At 40.5% G+C, this 23,420-nt stretch overlaps 1 protein-coding gene across 1 annotated transcript in view; it reads right to left on the reverse strand.

Annotated features, from left to right (window-relative positions):
* Positions 1 to 428: 428 nt before the first annotated feature.
* The window catches only part of DPP4 (dipeptidyl peptidase 4), a 79,842-nt gene continuing 56,850 nt past the window's right edge, over positions 429 to 23,420 (reverse strand). Inside the window, exons 19-26 of the mRNA XM_084891925.1 lie at positions 22,400 to 22,469; positions 20,404 to 20,598; positions 17,014 to 17,068; positions 16,336 to 16,435; positions 13,304 to 13,368; positions 3,433 to 3,505; positions 3,095 to 3,168; positions 429 to 1,490 (exon numbers count right to left, since the gene is read on the reverse strand). Of these exons, the coding sequence (XP_084748051.1) occupies positions 1,389 to 1,490; positions 3,095 to 3,168; positions 3,433 to 3,505; positions 13,304 to 13,368; positions 16,336 to 16,435; positions 17,014 to 17,068; positions 20,404 to 20,598; positions 22,400 to 22,469 (734 nt within the window). The 3' untranslated portion in view covers positions 429 to 1,388. The remainder of the gene's footprint in view (positions 1,491 to 3,094; positions 3,169 to 3,432; positions 3,506 to 13,303; positions 13,369 to 16,335; positions 16,436 to 17,013; positions 17,069 to 20,403; positions 20,599 to 22,399; positions 22,470 to 23,420) is intronic.

Genomic DNA, 23,420 nt, shown 5'->3' on the forward strand with positions numbered 1-23,420 from the left:
TCTGATATATGTATTGCATGAAAATCTTATGAACTGCTTAATTTAATACATTTCTACATATCAATTTTTTAAAAATATATTTTATTAATTTCAGGGAGGGAGAGAGCTAGAAATATCAGTTATGGGAGAGAATCATTGAATGGCTGCTTCCTGCCTGACTCCTGGGAATTGAACCATGACCTCCTGGTTCATAGGTCGATGCTCTGAGGCATGCAGGCCAGGCAAATGTATCTATTTTTTAACAAGAACTGAACTCCTCATGTTTACAAGGAATAACAAGCAAAATAAATAAGAGCCTTTCTGGATAAATGTGTCCATATGCCAAAGTGATTTATTCTGTCTGATTCAAGACACAAAACTCATTACCTCTAAAAAAATAAAATAAAAAAATGAAGGCGCATTAAATGAACAGGAGAAATTCTACAGTATGTAGAACAGGGGTAATAATACATCATTTATAGTTTATTTTTTAAAAACAAGTCCAAGGAGGTAAAAATATTCTTTTAATTAAGATGCTCAAAGAAATAAGAGAAATTGGTGCGAGGACTCCTTCAAGTTAGGATTTATGATACAAATATTTTCATCTTTTAATAGGGCAAGCTGGTGTTCACATCTGTTCCAAGCTGCCTCTTTCAGGAGGAAGTATCAATATTTTTCAAAGCACATTTACAATGCGTTGCCATCCCCCCTGCTGTGTTTCTGTAGCACCTATAGCCACAGCTGGCTCCTGGGGGCCTTGCCTTGTTGGCAGTTCCCCTCTCATTTCTTTGGAGTCTGTTCACCTGCTGTGGTTTTACTCAGAAGTCGGGGCTTAGCATAGATGGTTTCCTGAGGCAGTTTCCACAGTCTTTCTCAGAAAACGGTGCCACTCTGCCTGAGAACAGCTCTTCTCTGAGAGGGGCCGACAGCAGCCTGGTCGGGTCAGCGTGCTGGGACTTGGGTTCCTGGCTATGCTGGGCTAGCCTCTCTCCCTGTTCCCCTCTTCCCCCCGTTTCTGTGACATCACTGCCCACATCTTGCTGTCCCTTTAAAGAAGAGCACAAGGTTTGGACTAGTCCCGTTAGAGAAAAATAAAATGCTTCCCAGGAAACTTATGCAAAGCTCCCACAAAAACAGGTCGTAGTTGTTTCAGCAACGGATGTGAAAACTATTTTAAATCATAAACAAAACCAGACTGAATATTTCAAATTTCTGTAAGGTAATAATCTGCTGCATAAGTCTCCACTTAGGGTTCTATATCAGAAATTTGGGGACAAAATTAACCTTATATTTTCTTGATTTGAGAATCTTTTTTTTTTTTTTTTAAAGATCATCTTGATAGTGCAGTTTGAAGATAATACAAACAAAATGGCTTTAATAAACTTTACATGGCATGCTGCTTTGAGGTGCTACGGTAAAGAGAAGCATTGTTTTAGGAAGTGGGTCATGTGGGTATATATATGTTGGTGTGCTGTGTTGGAAGCGATTCCATGGTCTTCGTCAGTATACCACTAGAGAGAGAAAAGAAAAAGGTCAGAATTAGACAGTCGGTTGTCTTTTCTCCCGCAATCAATTCAAATGCTGTCATGAGCATACGCAGAATAAAACAGGATGTTTTAATTCCCAAATGAGCGTGTGAACTGAAACGTCACCAGTGAGGTGTCTAATCCACTTCCCCCTTCCCCAAGCTTTCCCAGGCCATATTGTTCTGTCCTACAGAAGGTGCTGAGAGAACTCACTGTGAATTTGGCTTTACTGCAGACTGCTTTAAGGATGTGTATATTCTAATAAAAATATTCAAATCCATTTTCTAATTTGAGTCAAAGGACACTTAGAACCATATCAAGCACAGGATGAAATGTTTATCCCATTATGCTCACTAGTTTTAATTAAGTGTTAGCAAGTGTCAAATTTCTCCTACACTGTAGTAAGATAAACTGTATTAAAATAAATGAGTTTTTTTTTAAAGGTAATTTTCTCTAATATGTGTCAGTAAGGAAGTAGAAAAATCTACTTAAGTATGCCATAAGTGAAGTCAAAAGTCAAATGTGTTATTTGGAAACACTTCGATTTTGCCCTAGAGTCTTTATCTATATGTCTGACATTTGTCTAGAAAGAGTTGACCTGAAGCAAAAATTTATCAACTCATGCTGCATTAAGCAACTGAGACATCATTGCCAGGCAAACATATCTCATGGAGACATAAATTAACTTCTAAAAGTTGCTTAATTAAAGTATGTCTTTTTCTTTGAATATGAAAAAATAAACCTCAACCTCTTATAAGAATCTGACCCAAAGGATATTTACCACGTGTTTTGAGTATAAATGACTATCTCACTCCTATACTATGGGCACCGTTTGAACTGAGCATACAGCAAAGTGTGTGTGTGTTACAAGAAAGTGAGCAAAAGCAGGCTTTTCCAGCTAATACAGACCATAAAGCATTTTACATATAAGAACAGTTAGTGCAACATACATACACACATATGTATGTGTATTTATATACATATCTTTTCTTAATCAGAAAAGGTCAGGTGCAGAAAATGAATTTCACTTAATACCCAGAAACCTCCTACTATACAGTATAGGCGACAACTGCTCTAGCCATTTCTGACTTTATAAAACAATCCCAATTGTTTATTGCCTGTGGTTGTTCAACAAAAGACAACATGCCAATTGCAAAACCTGAAGCGTGCTGATGATTAATATTCCGCTGTTAGAGAAGCTAGTAATACACCAGACAGAGATGGAGTTTCATATTTGAATTGAGCTGTTATCATGCTGGTTTCACGTCAGAATTACCCTGCCACACATTTACTGAGCAAATGATTACTTCTGAATCAAAATAGGAGGAGACTGAACAATCACGCCAACAGGAGAGCAGTGTTGGACAAGCACAGGGGATGTTGTGCTTCTCAACTCCCAACTCCCCAATATCATTGGCCATGACTCTGTCTATGGTTCAAGGACATCCCTTCTCCCACTTCTTATGGGAACCACAGCCCTTCTAATCCCGTTCCTGTCTCCCGAGACCTCTGTGAGGCGCAGAACCCCAAAGTGGAGAAACCAGACCCCATCAGCAAGTTCCCTCCCCTGGCACCAAGTGTTGCTATACCATCGCCTGGAAATCCACGCCGGCATCCACTAGGGCTTTGGTGATCTGAGCTGACTGCTGAAAGTGAACGTTATCTGCGGGCACAGAAATGAGACACAGTCACTAACAGCAGCTCCAGTGTTCTGACCGGGAAAGGGTAGGAGAGGCACAAAAGGAAAGGGACCGTTCGAAGTTCCAGGACTCAGCGTCCCAGTTAGCCCAAGACAAGCGAGTTGTGGAAAGCAACACTGTTTTATTGAAGTAGATGTAACAGTCTTGCCCCGCATGCTTTTGTTTTGTCAGTAGTGAAATTGCAAACCTGTCTGTGATACTAAAAAGTCTAATTAACTGAAACTCACCATCTGCTGTTCCATGAATAAGGAGGTACTCGACTTGTTTAAAATTTTCAGCTCTGCTCATGACTGTTGAATTCTGGAATTGGGGGGGGGGGGAGGAAAGAATGTCATTATTCAAAAAAAGATCTGCCATCAACTGATTTTTCAGTTCAGTTTACAAAATAAAATGTTTTCAGCTGGGGCCCCCTTTGATACAAAATATAGCAAACCGATATTCAAGCAAACGCTGTCTCCATGCATGGCAGGATGCATAGCATGCCCCGAGCCTGGGAGACTGGACTGCAGAGGGAGGATGCCCCATCTTCCTTGCCCGGTACCTGCCACTCCGGCTGCATGCAAAACCCCTGGAGCTCCAGACCCCCTACTGGCTGTGTCCTATGCATTAGCACGGGGCAGAGTCTCATATTAGCAATGTATGTTCCATGGGCTTATGCTGTAGTTCAGCCCAAAAGTGTATTGCTATGGCAACCATGTGTCACATGGTGCCATACATGCTACGTTTCAAAGAGCCTGTACATAGCATTTGCAACTAAACATACTCTGCAATATGTCACATGAACTTTGGTCCACATTGCTAGGCTCCGAAGGAGAAGCAAGCATATACCTCTTTTGGAGCAGATGTTTAAAACCTAGGCAAACGCGACATATGGGAGGGAAAGCGGGTGAAAAAAGGATCAAGAACGGCCTGAGGGAATCAGTAGGTTGGTGTCTGCTTCCTTTCACCATTTGGGGAAAATGCTGCTATTGGTCAAGTTGTTCCCAAATCAGCCAGGGAAGTAGGACCTAAAATCGGGAGGTCAGGCTTTTGAAGGCTGCTTTGTGGCCTTAAGTAGGACTTTCAGAAGGAGGGTGGCGTCTTGGACGAAAAAGCCTTTGAAAGCATGGAACTGGTGGTCTGATCTTAATTCCTGGAAGTGTACAAAGTTGGGTTGAAGGTAAAGATGGCACACCGACATTCTAGTGCCTTCGGGAGGGGGTGAGCTGGAGGAGTCTGCTTCTGTCGTCTGGTTATGGATTGGGAGGGTTTAAACCAGCAGCTAGTCCCACAGCATCCGGGTGAACCAAACTCAACTTTGCAAGAGCCAAGGTTTGTATTTTACAGATATCTTTGTAGCTACCACCACCAGCAGCCTCACTTTTTTTTTTATGGGGACCCCGATTGTCTGGCACCAAGGTCAGAGGGCTTGTGTCCAGTCTGGGTTCAACGTCAGTGAGCTGTGCACTGGAGAGAGCCTGGGCTCTGAGCCTGGCTTTCCACAAAGTGGGAATGAGAACAGCTCCTCTTCCTCCCTTACTGAAATAGGAACCTAGAGACGTGGCTTTCTCCACCCCACACCCCTGGTTTTAGATTACATTGCTGATGCAGATGTGAGCATGCTGTAACACAGGGAAGACATTCCATCTGCAGCTTTCAGGACAGAGCTAACCAACATGCTTCAGTGGACTGAGGCTCCCAAGGGCATGCTGCCCCAAAAAGCTGAGAGCAGATGCCCGTCCACTCCTGTGCAGGCTGGTTCCCACGTGTCCTGACCGTATTACACTTCAGACCCAAGTTGAGAGGTTTGCCATGAGCTTTAGGAATTAACACCTAGGACTCATTAAAGGTCACACTTTTATTTTACTTCATTTTTAAAGAAGTGTTTTATCTGGTGAGATGTTCCAGATATATTTATCCATGATTATGAATCCATTGATCCCAACATTACCCCATTTATTCTTCCATCTATTCATTCATTTTTTTTTCAACCAGTCAATCAATACTTATTTGTGATATATCCCACTAAACAGTAAGACTCAGGAGAAAAAGGATCTGTCTATATTGTGCATCACCATAATCTTAGCATCTAGGACAGTGCTAAGTGGTAATCAAATGAATAGCTGAGGGTCATTGAAGCATCAACACTGTACTATTCGCTATAAGTCGTCCTAGTTTTGCAGAGGCAAGTGGGAGCAGCTGGGGTGGTGGAATCCTGCCCCCTTTTCACCCATACCCCGTGCCATGAATAATAGTAGCGAGCATTTATTGAGTGTTCACTCTGTCAGTCGCTGTGCTAAGCACCCTAACAGATTTCTAAGAGCACTGCTCTCATTCCCGTGAGATCCTGCTTCCCACGTGGAGACAGCGAGATCCAGAAGTGAGTAATTTCCACCTGGTTCCATCTGTGGGAAGTGACAGAGCTGGACACGACGTCTGGCGGCAAAACCCTTTCCACCTCCTATGTTCGTGATCTGGTCTGCCAGCAATGGAACAGCGGGGAATAACTGTTAATGAGCCGTCTCGGAATTTAGCACACAGATACAACAGGACCCTTTGGCTCCTGGGTCCCCAGGCTTCCCGAGACTGAGTTAATTGGGAGAGATCTTGGTCCACACAGCCCTGCGAGATTTGTGAGGCATGTTTTCTGACGGTGCCCGTGAGACAGAGGATAAGGGTCAAATTCAGTCTCCCTACAGGACAGTGTGGGAGTCTAAGCTGGAGACAGAGAGGCTGGGGCTTGAACCCTGACAGTGAGCATTAATGACCTAAGCCCAGGCCCTTTCGAGTCCTTCTGGGTGACCCTTTCTGCTGGCTCTCCTCTCAGCCTGCACGGCTTGTCCTCCCCTTGCTCCTGCCCACGTGAAATCTAGCTCTCTGCTCACAGAAGACGTCAACGTTCACCCCTAGACCTGACCCCAATAGACATCTGCGCCAGCTCACCTCACCTCCCGAAGCCTCCCGTCCTTTCCTGCTTGGCAGCCTGAACAGCGAAAGCTGCTCCCACAACCTCCCTGCCATAAAACTGAGAAATGCCACCGAAACATAGAGTCATGCTTAGGAGACATATAAATACGCAGGACAGTTAGCAAGGCATGTGATAACTACTGGAGTTTGGACCAAAACAGTTTCTGGCTTGCCTTTTTTTTTTTTTTTTTTTTTTTTTCTTAAAGGGAGTGAATACAGGCTGAAAGAAGACAATTTTTATAAACAAGTGAAACCCCGAGCCTAAGATAAATGTTGTGATGTACACACTGTAGCTGTGATGAACTAGACATGGTGAGAAATGCAACATACTGAGGAAAAGACGAAAACTGTGATAAAAGTGTCATGATGCAAATTGTTTTACATTAACAATATTACACTACAAAGAGAGAAAGACAAATACTTTAATGCAGCGAGGGGGGAAAAAAAATCCAACAAAAGCCGCCCCTGCAACTGCAGGATGCGCGTGCGTGCGGCTGCCAGAGCACGCTTCCCCTCCTCTCAGGGCGGGGAGTCCGGCCGCCAGAGGCACTCTCCCCCTCAGGCTCTGGGGCTGCCGGGAACATCCTTTCTCCCCTAAAACATGCCGCGGGGTCACCTGGCCTCACTCCCCACCAGACAGCGCATCCTGGTTTCCCCATTGACAAAGACACAGGACAGTGCCCTTTGCCTGTGAATGTCAACACCCAAAGCCAAGGAGAGAAAGCATCCATTTCCGGTCTGATTAGCAATTAGAGACAACTTAATGGTGCTATTTTCATCACCCCGTTTGGATAATCCCCATTTGCCTATTGATGAAAACTGAAATTGAAGAAAAAAAAATTAAAAAAAAGGAAATGGATGACTAAGTTAGAAGCCGAACAGTCTATCACCAACTACTAAAAAGGAAGCTAGGAGTGATAAATGGGCAAGGATGCAATGGTGGTGCAGTTGGCACCCTCCTGAGGCTAGAAACTTCCGGAAAGCCCCGCTGCCAGCGACAGTCTGGCGAGGCAAAGTGGGAAGGATTGGTCCAGTGGCAGTGCCGACGCCACAGCATCTCTGCAGGGAGCTTTTCCTTCAAGCCCCAAGGAGAACCATCTGTAGCTGCTAGTTGGATCATGCTGGTTCCTCAGTTACCTTCCAACAAATAAATCTTTGTATTTTTGAAATAAAAGAGAGAGCTGATGAGAGTGGGGAAGCACTGTGAGAAACAGAAGGTCTAACAAGTTTTAAGCTACCCCCTGTGCCATCCAGGAGCCAGAAGGACTATCGGCTTCCTGAGGACAATGGTGGCAGCTGCCCGGTTTTCAAAGCTCACTCCGTGGCACGGGCACAGGGATCTCAGTGGATCCCTGCGATAGCCCTGTGGGTAGGTCTGATTATCCCCATTGTCCAGATGAGGAAACTGAGGTTCAGAGAGCTGATGTGGCCTCCCAACGCGCATACTGCCAGTAAGAGCTGGACTTGGAGTACAGGGCTAATTCCAAAGCCCCTTCCCTTTAGCATCACAGTCTAGCGTCCCTTCTCATCATAGCCAGACAACTTGTCCCGTTTCCAGAACCTTCCACAGCCACTGGTCTCATGGACAGCCCAGTACGCGAGTGACACGCTAAGCGTGGGTGTACCGACTTCTTTATGCTTTCTCCCCACCTTGAGACAAAGCCTTATAAATAATATCAAAGGATGCTATTTGGGGAAGCACCATCAATGCCACAGAGAACAGAGGCTACTGAAAATATTTAAGAAAAAAAAAAATCAATTCAACCCACGATATCAGATGTTTTACTTGTTTACATCTCTCCAACAACTGTCCCCCTGGGATGCCAAGGAAAGAGCCCCCGTCAGCCCGACAGGGGGCTCTACCTCAGGCCTCAGCGAGCAACACTGGCTCCTTTAAAGATCACACAGCAGTCAACATTTTATCAGCACTCAACAAACAAGTTAAGGTTTGGCTTAAATCTGAAGGTCTCTCTCCCTTTGGCATATTCTGGGATAATAGAACAAATGTCAAATCAGTACAAGATGGCATATTTACAAAATTGCACCCTGTTTTGCATAACCTAACGATGCAGCAGTTCTTAAGGATTGAACATTTCAAATCTGCTAGCAGAAGACTGCCAAATCTATGACTGTTTCATGCAGTTGCCAAAAGCCTATCAAATTTTGAGCAAAATGCAAAATAAATCTCCTCTACAAGTTAAATCAGTCCCTTCTGTGTGTTCCAGGCTGCCCTCTCTCCTGGCAACCAGTCTCAGGACTTGGGTCTCATTTCCCTTGCCCTTGATCTTATACTCTTCTCTTATGTATTCATAAATCCATTCCCTCCCCAGTCTTACGTTCTGCCTGCTTTGTCCCCAGGTGGCCTGCTCTTCCCTCGGTCCTCCTTTGGTGTTATTCCTCAGTTCATGGGACCTGCCTCCCAACCCCCCAACACCAGCTCCGTCTGCTATTCCTGTGTCTACCGTGCCTCCCTGCCCCATCCCTGTGTGCGGCCTAGGAAGAACACCTATGCTCCTCCTCTCTATCTTCCTCAGCCTTCCTACATTGGCCTCAGATAACTGCCCTCTCCCTTTCCGACACTCTCACTATCTATACGTTATATAACATTTTGTGTCTCAGTTTCTGTGTCCGTAAAATCAAGACAAATTTGGAGCACTTATCTCAGAGAATTTGAAGGAAAATTGAGCCTAACCGTTCATGTCAAGAGCTTAGAATAATGTTTGGTCATAAAAGTAAGCACTTAATAAATGAAAGAAATAAATGAAAATGGATCCCGCTGGTTGAGAAGAGTGGTGGGAAGGTGAAACCCTAACTTCTTGGCCCCTTCCCTTCTCCTTCCTTCCCTTCCCTTTCTTGGCTACTTCCCTTCCCCTCCCTACCTCTTTGGAAGGTACAGGATGCTTGGGACTCCACAGTCACAATTTGGAAACCACTAGTCTTTTTTATACATATTAGGCACTTCATGCTTTACTACCTACTCTCTTTTATTTATCTCCCAAAATTTTGTGGGCATGTTTTTTTTCACCAGGACACCTGAACAGTTAAAACACCAGCCACCTTAAATAGGTGAGCAAAAGTCTATCACATGTTAACATTTTTTTATAGATTTAACTAAAATACCTATAATACCCATATAAGAGACTATTTGGCAAGGTGAGTCAGAAACCCATTCCTCAAAGTGTGGCCACACTTGTCCATTATTATTGCTATTGGGAGTGAGGGTTGTCCCACTGGCTATCTGATTCCTGTGCTCAAGTCTGTCTGAGGACTGAAACTCAGTGCAGAAAAAAATGTGTACAGGTCAACACTTTAGCTGTGTGTGTCACCCCTACATTTTGGCTGCTGACTTAGAGCTTCTGGGACCATCTCATTGGGGTTTTTGGGAGATGAACATTTTCCTTCTTCTTTGAGTTCCAGGTACAGTATCTTTTAAAAGTGCTTATGTACCAAAGGAGTCTGACGGAGTCCCTGCCTTTGTCACTGCACTGGGTTCAAGCCTTACTTCCAGGGTCCCCTCATTGCAACAGTTTTGTGAGACTAGGAAAGGTACTCTCTCAGGATGCAGCCTCAGAGGCACACGCCTTAGTGGATGCATCATAGACCAGCTTTCACCAGTGCGCAAGCTAAACAATTGTTCCTGGCATCCCTGGCTGTGCCACTGGCATTTGTACATGGTTCCCCCAAGTGCCTTCCCCAAATGCTAAATAGAACCTTCATTTCACAAAGGTGCCTCTCTTGGTGATCTGGGTTTCTCTAAATTCTTCCAAATATGGGTCACCAATGACCTAATAATGAATCCCTTTTTCTCATTTGAGTTTTATTAAAATCTGTATTCTCTTCCAGATATACTGCTAGCCACTGCCCTGATGATTTATGAGCTGAAGACACGGACAAAGATCAGGGTCTTGCTTCTTACAGACACTCTGGGCGCTTCTATCCTGGATAGAAGGATGGGGATAACTTTTTGGCCACCTCCCTTCTCCTCCCTTCCCTTCCCCTCCTCAAGGGAGTCATTGGCCAGAGTTAATGGGAATCATTTTCAAAATCTGTCCTTCTGACCCAGGAAGTGAACAGGGCAGTGAAAGCCTCTAAGAAATTACCTTCTTTGTCTTTTTAAAGAGAGTGGGAGGATAAATGAGGAGAGAGAGAGAGAATAAATATAAACCACCTGGGAAAGAAAAGTAAAAGAAGATGGGGTCCAGAGGGGCAGCTGGGGCCTTGGAGGAAAATAGAATCTTTGAATATATTCTTGCCAGAGACAAAAGCACAGGCTCATTTAAAAAACAAAGGAGGGCAGCTTTATTCTAAAGCCTGCTGTGCACCAAAAATAGGCACTTTGGATTCAGTTCTCCACACGCAGAGGAAGCAATAAGCCAGGGTGGAAAGAATTCTGTGAATACATTCACCTCACTTTCTCCAGCCCACCTTAAAGATCGCCGCCCAAATAATTCCTCCGAGTAACACATTGGGAACCTTTAGCTCCCTGGTACTGGCAGTTTTAATGTGTCCATTGCCAGCAGTGAATTCTGTGCCAAGAAAACCCGACTCCTGGCGGTGGAAGGATTAAACAGTCCTCGGGTGCCATCTGTGCAGTGAATCGAAGGAGTGACTCTGTGCACCCAGTGTGTGTGCGTTGCCATTGGCAGTGAGAAGTGACTTCTGTTTACATGACTACCTCATGCAGCCGAGCACCTAAGGGGAGAGATGAAAGTGGCCACGGCAGTGAGGGGTGGGCTGAGAAAGAGGGGGACCACTGTGAAAATGAGGAGCCCTTGGGAAGGTCTAAAAAAAGATAAAATGGCAGATTAAACCTAATTATCCAATAAGGGGAGGGCTGGTTAAAGAGGAAACACCCTGTTGGCAGATGATCACCTGGGGAAGTAGGCTAGGTGCCATGAACTTGCTTAGATTCAGGATTTGGACTTGACTGTGTACTTGCTTCTAGGTTCAAAGACTTTTTTTCAATATGTAATTTTAAAAGTGAATGTTTGATTCATCACCCACCAGCCTCTAGAGTCAGAGCTAGGATCCTGGGCAGTACACCTTCAACGTTTCAGGAATTTTTTTAGTACATTGGGCAATCTGAGAAAGGCCTTGGGCTACCCAGCAAATATGGTGTACTACAAGAGAAGTGCTTTTCAAATGCAAGCATCCTGGTCAGGTCACTGACTAGAAAATTCCAGCTGTAAAATGAGAGAAGTGGTGGAGACAGATTTTTATAACAGTGTTTCCCTTTGAAGAGTTTTAATATTAAATAGGGAAAAGTTTCAAGGTTTATACTTCATACTGGGTGACCCAACAAATACTACAAGGTTGAGTAAAGGCTTAAATAGCTAAGAATACTGCAGAGGGGAAATGGGAGTGCAACCCAACCTTGAGTCCAAGACAGTGAAGTGGGGGCTGAAAGAGATCTGAGGAAGACGCCATGGCATTCCAAAGGGGATGCTACTCCTACGGGAGAGCAGCACAGGTCTCCCAATAGATGGAGATGAAAAGGAGATGACATTACACACAGAGGGAAAAGAGGACAAAGGCCCCCAAATATTCTGAGAACAGTGGACAGTCCAGGTAAAATGGGCCATTGAAGTGTTGAGGGTAGGGGTTAATCTCATAGCTTTGTGGGGTATAAGGTAGAAGACAGCTAAGGAGAGATCAATTGGCCTGTTGTTTTACAAGGGAAGATAGTCATGTGACAGCAACGATCCTATATAATAAAAGCGTGATATGCTAATTAGACCAGACGTCCTTCTGGATGACCTTCCAGACGAAGCTGGGGCTTTGAGGGCCAAGGCACAGGCAGCTGCCATGACGATGGGGGCCAAGCCCCTTGCACGAATTTCGTGCATCGGGCCTCTAGTATGGTTATAAAGAAGGTAATGGGTGTCTGAAAAAGCTTACTGGATGTGGAGGAGAAAGAGTCGGAAGAATTAGTCCAAAGCATCATGTGGGACAATTAGCAGAAATGGGGCTGGCCTGATTTGTGCATCTCACTTTATAGGTTGAAAAACACATACAAGCACACACACACACACACACACACACACACACACACACACACACCCCTCCCTACCTCTCTTCCACCAGCCTTGTTAAATAATGCTGACAATAAGAGGTAGGACTACACTGTCTATGCTTGTGTTGCAAAACTAGAAATTTTGAGTTTTATTGTGTTTTGATCAAATGGCATTAGAATCCGTAGTAAAAAAATTTTATTAAAATGTACAAATAATGCTCAGAGAAATGTATCAATATGAAACTCATAAACTCATATCTTGAGAGTTGTAGCACAAATTGTTCTCTTAAATTATTATGTGTTTTTTTTTTTTTACCCTTTCTTTCTTTTTAATTAACTGTCCTAGGAAGAGTTTTGAATTTCCTTTGGTGAATGTAAACATCAGATGATTTGCTTTGTCATCTGGAGTTTCAGGGTTTTTGACCAACGTGACAGAATCAGGAACATTTTGGATGAGCCACAGCTAGAAGGGTCCCTAGTCCTTAGGCTAACACTTCCATTTACCTCAGTGTGGCTCTGGCTTTCTGGCAACATCCACACTAGCACATGGGGCTGCCACGATCACTGACAGCCCCATATTTCAAGCGCTGTAGCCCATCAGGCAACCAGCCTGTTGGGTGTTATTGAGCAATTAGGGTTCAAGGGCTTTTCAGGGTATCGCCCAACTGTACTACTTACTCCTCATCTACTTTAGTCAAATCTTGTGAGGAAAAAAAAAACCTACATGTTTAATTATGAATAAGAAAATTATGGGCTTGTTCATACATCTTAATTATGATTATACCATAAAAATTTAATATATAGCTAAAGGTTTAGAGTCTTCTGGCTGTAAAAATATATGCTGAATTTGACATGTTTTCTAAACTGAAATTTTTGTAATTAAAGTAATTATCTGGTGTTGCTTTGTATTTCCAAATGAATGCATATTGTGACCTATATAGCATACGATAAAGATTGTAATTATGCAGAATATAGTAGGGGAAGCTACTGGAGTATCTTTAAACCACCTGTGTTATTTCTTTCAACAAGAATTTTGTTGGAAATAAAAATATATATTTTATAAAAATAGATACAATTTAACATGTTCTCAAACCACTTCCAAATAGGTTATGAAATGGACCTGGTTCCTCATCTCTTACCTTGTAATGTTCAAGGTTGTCTCCTGGAGTTGGGAGACCCATGTAGCGTTCTGTGTACACTGAGTCTATGGTGGAGAAAAGAAAAAAAAGTTAATTCACACAACAAAAACTTTTCTTTCTTTTATTTGGTTACTTTATGTGCTTTGGTATGTCTTATCTTTGCATAGGTCTATAGTGTTATCCTCAGAAATAACTCCTCCAGATCATTTTTATTTGGCTTGCTAATTCAGCCAGACACCTGCTTAGACTTCTGCTTTCCACACTCTGCCCTAGCCTATCCCCAATTAGTCCTCATGGTGAGAGAAAAACTTCATAATTCATTTTCAGGAAAAGCAAAGGTGAAAGTGCTAAGAGGTTAGGAATCTGTACATTAACATCTGATCTTCTCAAATAATCTTAATTAGGACGTCACTTAACGGCTCACTTGTCTTAAATGTCTTGGTCCTGACACAGTGTATGCCCTAACGTATAATATGCTATTATTACCTCTTGGAAATCTCTAATAGTGTCTAATTACTGGTTGCTCAGTTAAATCATAATTTTGGCAGGTTGAAATTCACTATAATAACATAATTCAGTTATCATTTATTTGCTGCATTACCCCATATTGGCTCAGCTACTCCATCATAATGCAAGTTAAACATTTGTTTCCTTTCCTTTTGTGCAGAGGCCTCAGTTTTGATGTGGGGGTTGGGTATTGTGAAACAGATTACATTTATATCTGTCTGCTGAAATGACATAAGCTTTTTATTTACCAATATATGGCAATAAATATATGTATTATTGGCTGGTTATTTTGATTTATTGAATGTATTTTTGCTCTATTTAAAAAAAATAATCATCCATATTTAATATATGTATCATAACTGATATGATATAAAAATGTTATAATGCAAAAAATATTATTTTTATATCATATCAGTTGTTATATACATTATATGCATTATTATATATGTATATATCCTAAAATATCAGTGATATATTTCCAATATAACTTTAAAAGTCTGAAATAATTGTTTTGAAAGATGCTCCCTTAATTGACCAGATTACAGTGAATAAAAGTATAAGAATAATGCATTGCCATTATGCAGTATAGGTATGGCTTGAATTTCATGTAATTGAACGGGTATTTTAATACTGATCTCATTAATTCTTTAAATTAATATATCACCTGAACAACAAGCTCAAGCAACATTCTTACCCTTTTTGTATGACTGGCATTGTAGATTAAAAACGATATTGATAATGAATGCTAATTGTTCTGCATGTCTTCTTTTGACATGCCATTTCTATGGAAGTCTTAAATATTTTCCGCCAAACATGTTAAGAGCAATATTTTGTCATTTTGGTTACAGTGAGTACAGACTATGTGCATTTTTACATGCCCAGAGAACACTAAAATAGAAAATATAATATTTTAGAGGATACTTTATGAGATTTTCTAAAATGCTCATATCCTTTTAAAAATCTTTAAATATGAATAACAGTAATTTGATAGGGGAAAGATGTCCCTTTTAGGGCAAAATAAATTTTTCCTCAAACAGCCACAGTCTTCCATTCTTTTGTCCTAGAACATAATAACCCTTTCTTATCAAACTTGCAAGTGAAGAAGATGTGACATTTTGAAAATAAAATTTAAAATGCATAATGAACCCTGGCTGGAGTTGCTTGGTGATTACAGCATGGGCTCCTGTGCACGGAAAGGTCGTGGGTTCCATTCTGAGTCAAGCGCACTGCCTGGGTTTGATCCTTGCTCCCTCTTAGGCCCCCCCCCCAAGGGAGGGGTGTACATGTGGGAGGCAACCAATCAATGTATCTCTCTCACATCAATGTCTCTCTCTTTCTCTCCCACTCTTCCACTGTCTCTAAAAATCAATGGAAAAAATATCCTCCTCAGGTGACGATTAACAACAAAATAGATAATGCAGTTGTAAACTTTTAGAAATATGCCTTGAAATACCATTTATGTGTTCCTTTTATCTGATCTGTTATGTAAAATTTTTCAAATTTACATATGTAGAAGAATTTTTGAAAGTTCCTATGTGTTAGGTTGGTCCATAGACATTTATGGAAGATCTCTTCTTATCATGACATGACTGTAAATTCTCCAAGTTTGTTTCTATTATTTAATTGACCAGCAGAGGTCTCCAAAAACAAGATACCCAATAGAATGATTATTAATATCAAGCAGAAAAGTGTTATATGGAAACAAATCCATGGTGTGAGGATCAAATCCTAACTATGTTCTTCAATTTTTTAAAAAACAGAAAGATAGCAATATATTTTCTTACATTGGCTTCTCTTGATTTGGAGAGAGTTTAAAAAAAACATTTTCACAAGATTGGTACTACCATATGTTAGGACATAAAATATTTAATGAGCATATTCATTATCAATGATTCTGTACTTACACTGCAGAAAGGACTTGAGATGGGGTCAGAAGAGACACAGCAAAAAATTCATTTCCTCACTTTTCTCCGCTACCTACTGTTGCTCTGCTCACTCCTTCCCCCTTGGGAATCATAGTTTTACATGTGTATGATGCCTGATAGAATAATATTTTCTCAGTGATGAAGATTACTTAGAGACAATGGAAAAAACAAACCTCCTGGGAATTCTCTTGTCTCTACTCTCCTCTTTTCATCCAAAGCTCTACTTATATTTGATTATTTACCAGAAGAGAAAAAGACATATGTTTCTTTTATTCTGCTAATATGTGAAGCTCAACCTTCAAGTTAGAATAAAGATAAGGAAGGGTTTATTTATCTGCAGAAATGTAGCATTGAGGATGTCTGGGAATTTGGAAAACAGAACTTATTGCTAAGTAAATGTGTAGATAACGTATATACCATCCAGCCTTTCACAATAGCAGAATAAGGGAGACTGTTTTATTATAAGTCTCCATAAAGTACGTGTAAGATAAGTCAGTTTATTCACTGTAGAAACACTGCAACCCAAAAAGGAATGGTTTTGTCATTGGGATTTCAAGGTCAACACGCAGTATCTCTTTGTATTTCACAGCAATTACATACCATAGAACTCCCATGCTGACACAGGTGCCACGGCTATCCCACACTTGAACACGCCACTTCCTGCTCCCAGGACCATTGAGGTTACGTACCCTCCATATGACTAAGGAATGGAAACAGTTATTTTTATGGAGGTAAAGGGATTAAGAACATATGGTAAGCGAGTTGCAGTTTCCACATTTCTCACATCTTTATATATTGTGCCTCTTTAGAGATAGAAAGCATGGTAGAGGAGGCTTAAATTGGCCTTAATTGGACAGTCTCTAAAGACACGTTTTCAGAGCCCTGTCCCTTTTCTCAGTAGGTGTGAGGGGGGAAACACTGAAAAGTTGCTGGGTAGTACCATTAAAAAAATAAAAATAAAAAACAATAAACACTGAATCTTTACTGACTTTGACCCATGAGAAAAATCTTCCTCCCTCTCTCGTTCCCCTTTTCCTTCTTTCCCTCTCTCCCTCTTTCCTTCCTTCCTCACTTCCCTCCCTCATCATAATAAACAAAGGTGTAAGCTTGGCTAGTAGGAACTCATTACTTAGGGGTCTAAGATATTTTACTCAGACCTTTTAGATTCAAATGATAGGATTTCATCTCCAAATATTTACATACAAAGATATATTCTCCTGCTCTGGGTTGTATTCACTAAGAAATGTATATAGAATCATCGGCCAAACAACTACTCACCCAGCCCCAAATTGCAATTCGTTTGTCGTCCACAAATCCCATTTTTGAAAATTGTCTAAAATACATGGGAGAAGTCCACAAATTAGTATTACATTGTATATAGAAAACTAAGATAAATGCACAAATGAAACCCTGACATTTGTTCTCTATTTCATTCTATGAGAAACTAAGATATATTACTGCCAGCAGTCAAATAAACACCTGAGACCAATGTCTATCATTTTTACCTTAAGAGCCAGATGAACAAGGTACACTTTTGTTGGAGTCCATAAATATCGTGTGTGTGTGTGTGTGTGTGTGTGTGTGTGTGTGTGTGTGTGTTGGAGGAGGGGGGCTATGATTCACTGAAAACAAATCCTGGCAGTTTTTTTCACAGTTTTATATAAAAATTTGCAGCCCAGATGCACTTTTCTTTACATAATTGAATTTAAATCTCTCCAGATGTTTTTCAGTTTGAGAGAGGTTGGCCCTGCTGTGGAGAAAGATAGGGGCCTGGAGAACAGCTGGGTAGGGCTTAGAAAAGTATTTGAGCTCCCTACCTGAGAACTTAAAAACCATTCTTCAAATAAATCCATTTTAATGATGGGTGTTGATTAGTTAGCTCAGCACTGTTAAATCAGAAAGACTTTCTCCTTGATGAATTAGGAAGTCTTTTTGCCACAGAATTGCATTCAGGATAGGAACACAGGTAAAGAAAGAGGAAAAATGTTTTATGCTAAAAATACTCATCTTGGAATTATATAAAAAATAATTTTTACTTTTTAAAAATCTAGCCTTTGGGACACAATTTTGTAGTATTGAGTGGTGTGGGAAACCCTTGCTTTGACCTATATGTGGCTCTGAGAATCTGTGTTTTCAATTGATAATGTATGTCTTAGGCTACCCCGAGTTAAGCAATATTACTTAAGCAATACTAATAAAAAATCTAATGTAGTTTGCAACTCATCGTCTTTTTCAGGAAACCTTTAAAACTTAGAATGCATATGTAGAAAAATGTGCACCAAGTCATGAGTGTAAACCTTGATGGGTCTTTACAAAGTGAGCATACCCTTGAACAAGATAGAGTACTTATTATCACCCAGAAGTCGCTGGGTCATTTGGGTTCTGTAAAAATTTCACCTAAATTTGTGCCATGGTTAGACTTTATGGAAATTGGGTCATGCAGAATATATTCTTTCATGCCTGGCTTCTTCCATTCAATAGTTTGTTTGTGAGATGCATTTATGTGATGGTGTATAGATCTTTTTAGTTGCTGAAAAAAAATACTCCATTGTATAAACACTCTACATCTCATTACTCTTAAAAACTGCAGTTGTATATTGTGGATATTCAATATACAATTATAATTTTAGGGCTTGTGTCGGTCAGACTTGAGAGGCCCTGAAAACTATACTTTCTCCCAGAGGACCAATGTGAATGCATACAAATTCATTTAAAAATATTACAGTTTCACTCTTGAAAAAATTTGTCCTCTCTCTAATCTAAACTTCTCTTTTCTTGGTTTTAAGGAAATAGTTAATCATTAGTGTTGGTATAAGAGACTCAGAGATACTCAATAAATTGACATCTCTTCAGTTGTTCCTGTTCTTAAAGGAATGATCCTCCACCCATTTAATCACTCACCATTTTTCTATACTTCCTGGTTTATGGCTTCACAATATTATTTTAAATCACCTACTTATTATGTTTCTGTTGACATTCAAGCACTTGGTTATAGAAAGTCAAATATTACATTTCCCGTTTGCCAGTTGAATGCAACTGAATGTAAGAACTGGATTCAAACCCTGACCGACCTTATTTAAAACCCTCCATTCATTCACCCAAAACATGGAATACCAACACCCACCTCCCATGTTTGCTGTGGAGCTTCAATGACAATGCAGGTGAAACATTTCCCATGTTGCATGCACATTAAGGAGTAACCAACATTTATAATTAAGATCTCTGTTAACTCAGATCAAGTCTATCTATACAGTCCCACAACTGGAGAGCACAGGAATGAAATCGGTCGGACGCATACTTCACAAAGCCCTTATAATTGTGAATAATGAGGGTTGTGTTCCACCATTTCCCCCAAATTAGATGAGAAGTAATCCTTATCCGGCTGGCTGTAAGAGCCACTCCTAGGACTCCATAGCCATCACCCTCTACTGGTTTAAATGAACCCGGAACTCCTCTACGTATCCCTGCTTGAAGGGATAGTTTGCTGGCTTCCCTAGATGTTTACCCAAGTGCACATTTATCCTTCAATTGGTCCACGTGTTTGACGCATTTTGAGTTTCTGTTCCTCAAAGGAGGTAGCACACATGTCGATTTCCTTTTTAGAGTCACAGCCAGGGATTCAGGAAATATCTTTTTTAAACTTTATATAAATCTATAATTGTTATAGGCAGTTAGACAGACATGAGCAGAGCAACAGCGATGGGCAGAAAGCCTTGGATGCCTAGCAAGGTGCGAAAATTGGGAAAAGAACCTCACTCCCAAGTAACTTTTCCTCCCCTACTATATCGCTGGTCATGCGGTTTGGACCCCCTGATTTTTCATATCACTAGACAAGGGGCTTTCCTCCCTAAAGATAACATCTAATCCTCAGCTGTATTTCAATTCCAGACCCAGAAAGGCAGCAAAATCAGACAATGACCCTATGGCTGCTTCAGGGCCAGCTGCATTGAGTAATGACTCCCTGCCCTAGCACCTACCAAGCAGTAGAGACCATGACACTTGAAAGAACACACCTGGAAAGCTGGTGATTATTCTATTGAGCCCTCCCCTGAGACCCTCCCTAAGATTTCCACCTGCAAGAGAGAGATAAATATGCTCAGGCTGGAGGAACCGGCCCCTGTTCTCCCCCAGGGAGCAGGCCCACACCATTCCCAACCCCCTTCTTCCCTCTAAGCAACCCCAGGAGACTTGCAATCAGAGGAGCAGAGGGCAGTGGCAGCTCTCCCTGGGCTAACCCCTTGAACCTGTTTCTAAGGCCCCTTTTCTCTGACTTCTCAGTGAACCAAAGCAGCCCAGCCTATGCTCTCCTGTTACTTCTCCTACGCCCTTCCTTGTTTCACTGTCCTAGGTATATTTTTGCTGAGGCCAATCAATTCTTGCTTGCTTTGCTGCACTTTGTCTCTTGATTGAAATCTTTCCTTTAAGAAGACAAAATCCTACATTTTGTTGCCTCATTGGTAGCATATTAGCATACATTTTTTTTTATTTTTTATTTTTTGGTCTAAATACAATTTTCTTCATAAAAAATCCACCCCAAGGATGAAAGACTACAAGTTCATGCTGAGACACTTTAAATTCTTTACACTTTAAAGATTTATTATAAAATGTAAATGTAAATTGGATGTAAATTGGATAAAATGTAAATTGGATGAGTCACTAGTCACTCACCTGGCTGCTTCAATTTGATCTTCAACTTCCAATGTTCCGAGTTTTCTGTTGATTGCATGCATGATCTTATCTCCTTGGTAACCACTTCCTCTGCCATCAAAGCTAGCTACTATAATATTTTCTGTGCTTGCAAGGTAAGTAGCCCAATTGAGTGAGAAGGTGGCATCTGCTTTTTGACTACAGGGGCCTGCATACCTGTGGGGAGGAAAATAAATTTTTAGCCTGTGTGGTTTTCCTGAACCGATGGAGGAGTGCTTGCATTTCTATTCCTCATGGACAAGAAGTGTGCCCCTTTCCTGATCATGAGTCTGAAATCGTGCCAGCCACCAAGATGTTCACAATAGGTCTTCTAATACTTGGCAACATGACTATAATGGCTGTGTGTTCCCTTTAAAGATGTCCCCGTTAATCTCGTCTTTGAAGATTGTTATCCAACAGACTTCATTGGCCAACATTTTCTAAGTCATATATAACTTGGAAATCAAAGAAATAAATTTCTCTGGGGAATTATATTATGAAAAAAATAACAAGGATGACAATAAATGCAGCTTTGAAAATACTTTTCCATCTCAGCTTACAAAGATTTCTTTCCTAGACTCCAAGTGTCTTTCCCAGGTTGGAACTCCCATAGGGACTTTGACTTCTACATGTTACGCATTGCATTTCCTCCACTACTCAGCACCAGGTTGTACACTAAAGCTCCCAAAATCATGTGTGATGGACCAAATTATGAAAGAGCATGATTCTTTAAAACTTCAAAGGATAAGCAGACTATCTGAAATTGGGCAGGTTGTTTGGCGTTCTATTTATTAACAAGTTTAATTCCCTGGAATCTGCGATCTTTATAAGCCACATCTTACCCAACACACGGCTATATGCGAAAAATCTCCCTAAGCCTTTTCATTTCCTCCTTGTTCACCAAAAGAGGCTCCCCATCACTTCCTCATTGCTCTTAATTTAAACATCTGGAAATTTAGAATACCTTTTTCCTTCAGCTTATATGTTTTGTTTACACAGAACTGTAAATACAATGGAACAAGGCTGTAGCTATTGCTAAGATGTGTACCCTTCCTTCTTTTGCTGGTAACAACAGAAATGTGGTGTTCCTGAGCTTGAGCTTCAGTTTTCTCTTCTGCATAATGGGCCCAACAGAACTCACCACATGGGTTTGCTGTGTGAACAAAATAAGGCAAGTCACCTGGCACACTTGAGGCACCCAACCCATTTATTGTTTTGTTTTGTTTGTTTTGTTTTGAATAAAGGAAATGAGTCAAGCTAGAACAGGAAGACTGGCATTGTGGTGGCATTACAGGCAAAGTCAGAGCAATTTTAGAAGGATTAAAGTTAAATGTATTCCTAATAATTATCAAAGGTATTTGACAAAGCTGCCATATTTAAAATTCACATGAGTTCACAGCTACTGCTCAAAGACTTGTGATTTCGGAACTTTCTTTAAGATTTGAAGAAGTTTGGATTATAATGACTACTTTCTTATATCACATATGTTCTCTTCACCAAAGAGAGGAATGGAAAATACCAGGCAGTGATATTTCAGGAACTAAAGAAAAACCTGATGTCCTATTAAAACAAAGACAATCATGGGAAATGTTGTGGCCAAGTTTTCGGGTAAGGAAACTGTAAAAGCTGTTAATATCATCTTTCTCATTAAAATGTCCACAATGAGGATAAAAATGGGGACTTGAGAATTCCTTTGGAATTCTCTTGGAGTTCAGGGAAACAAATAAAAACAAACTTCATATGCTATTATGATGAAAAAAGAGTGTCTCCCTTCTCCGTTAGAAAGAAGGTAGAAAGTACATGCTTGGGTTTATGATTGCAAAATAGGAGGAAATAATAAAATTGCTGCACAGTGATCCAGGAAGAGAGAAAGGATGTGTTTTGCTTTATTTTTTTCAGTAAGCTACACTAAGCAAAATAAAAAGTACAATAGTTAACTTCTGAATTTTTAGTTCCCTTTCCTTGAATACATACTTACACGTCTATTAGTAGAGGATATTTCTTGGATTTATCAAAATGAGGAGGCAAGATCATTTGATACCAAAATTCTAAACAAACAGAAAGATTAATTAGTGAATTAAGAACAATGATTAGCACATGATTTTGGTTCCTTATCTGTTAGTAATAAGTCATATCTAGAGTTTAACAATGTGTTAAGTTAAAATAGAAAAAAGAAGTGAACTACTTGTATTCAGCATGTTTTTAAGAAAGAAAATCTTCCTCTTTCAAGTTAAAATACTAGTTCGGATTAAAACAATAAAATTTTTTTCTAATGTATCTATTAAATACATCAGCACCTTGAAGATAAAAGTGCATTTTAGAATTGCCAATGCTTTGTTTTTATGATTCTGTTCTTTGGTATTTGATCTACTTATCTAGTTTGTTTATGGCTTATGTTCTAAGTTTGCCTGCAAAATGTTTTCCTCTTCTTGAATTTCCTTGAAGATGTTTAGGATTTTTAGTTGGCCCCAATTCTATTTTAAAGTTCTGATCTAATAACATTTGTGTAATTCTTATTGCCATCCCAGGCCTCGAAGCCAGTTCCCCTTTTCAGCTGTATGCTTCACAGCATGAAATCAGGTTTACATAGAGCAGACGGTTATGTACTTTTTATATGATCTTTCCCAGATCTGTTTAATTCTCTGTGCTTGATTTAACATCAGTTCAATAAAATTTGTCTCTAAATAATAAATCGGTTTCCTTTGCTCCCAAATTCAGGTTGATGAGCTAGACTAATAAAACAAAAAGGGAATAAAATGAGTTGTTCCATATTTTAGTAAGATTGCCTCCAGCTTCAGTAGATTGGACTAACCTGTAGGGAAAATTTCCCTGTCTGGAGCTGCTTCTTCCTTAGGTTTATCTTTTTGTTTTTTTGTGACAATTATTTTAATTGATGAAAAAAGAAAGCTTTAGGAGTCAACCCTTTATATAGACTTCTCTCCCATTTGTATTTTGCTGATTATTTTATGCCTTTTGATTAAATGTGCTTATAAGATCGA

This window comes from Pipistrellus hanaki, assembly GCF_964339955.1.
Source record: "Pipistrellus hanaki genome assembly, chromosome: 8".
Taxonomy (NCBI): Eukaryota; Metazoa; Chordata; class Mammalia; order Chiroptera; family Vespertilionidae; genus Pipistrellus; species Pipistrellus hanaki.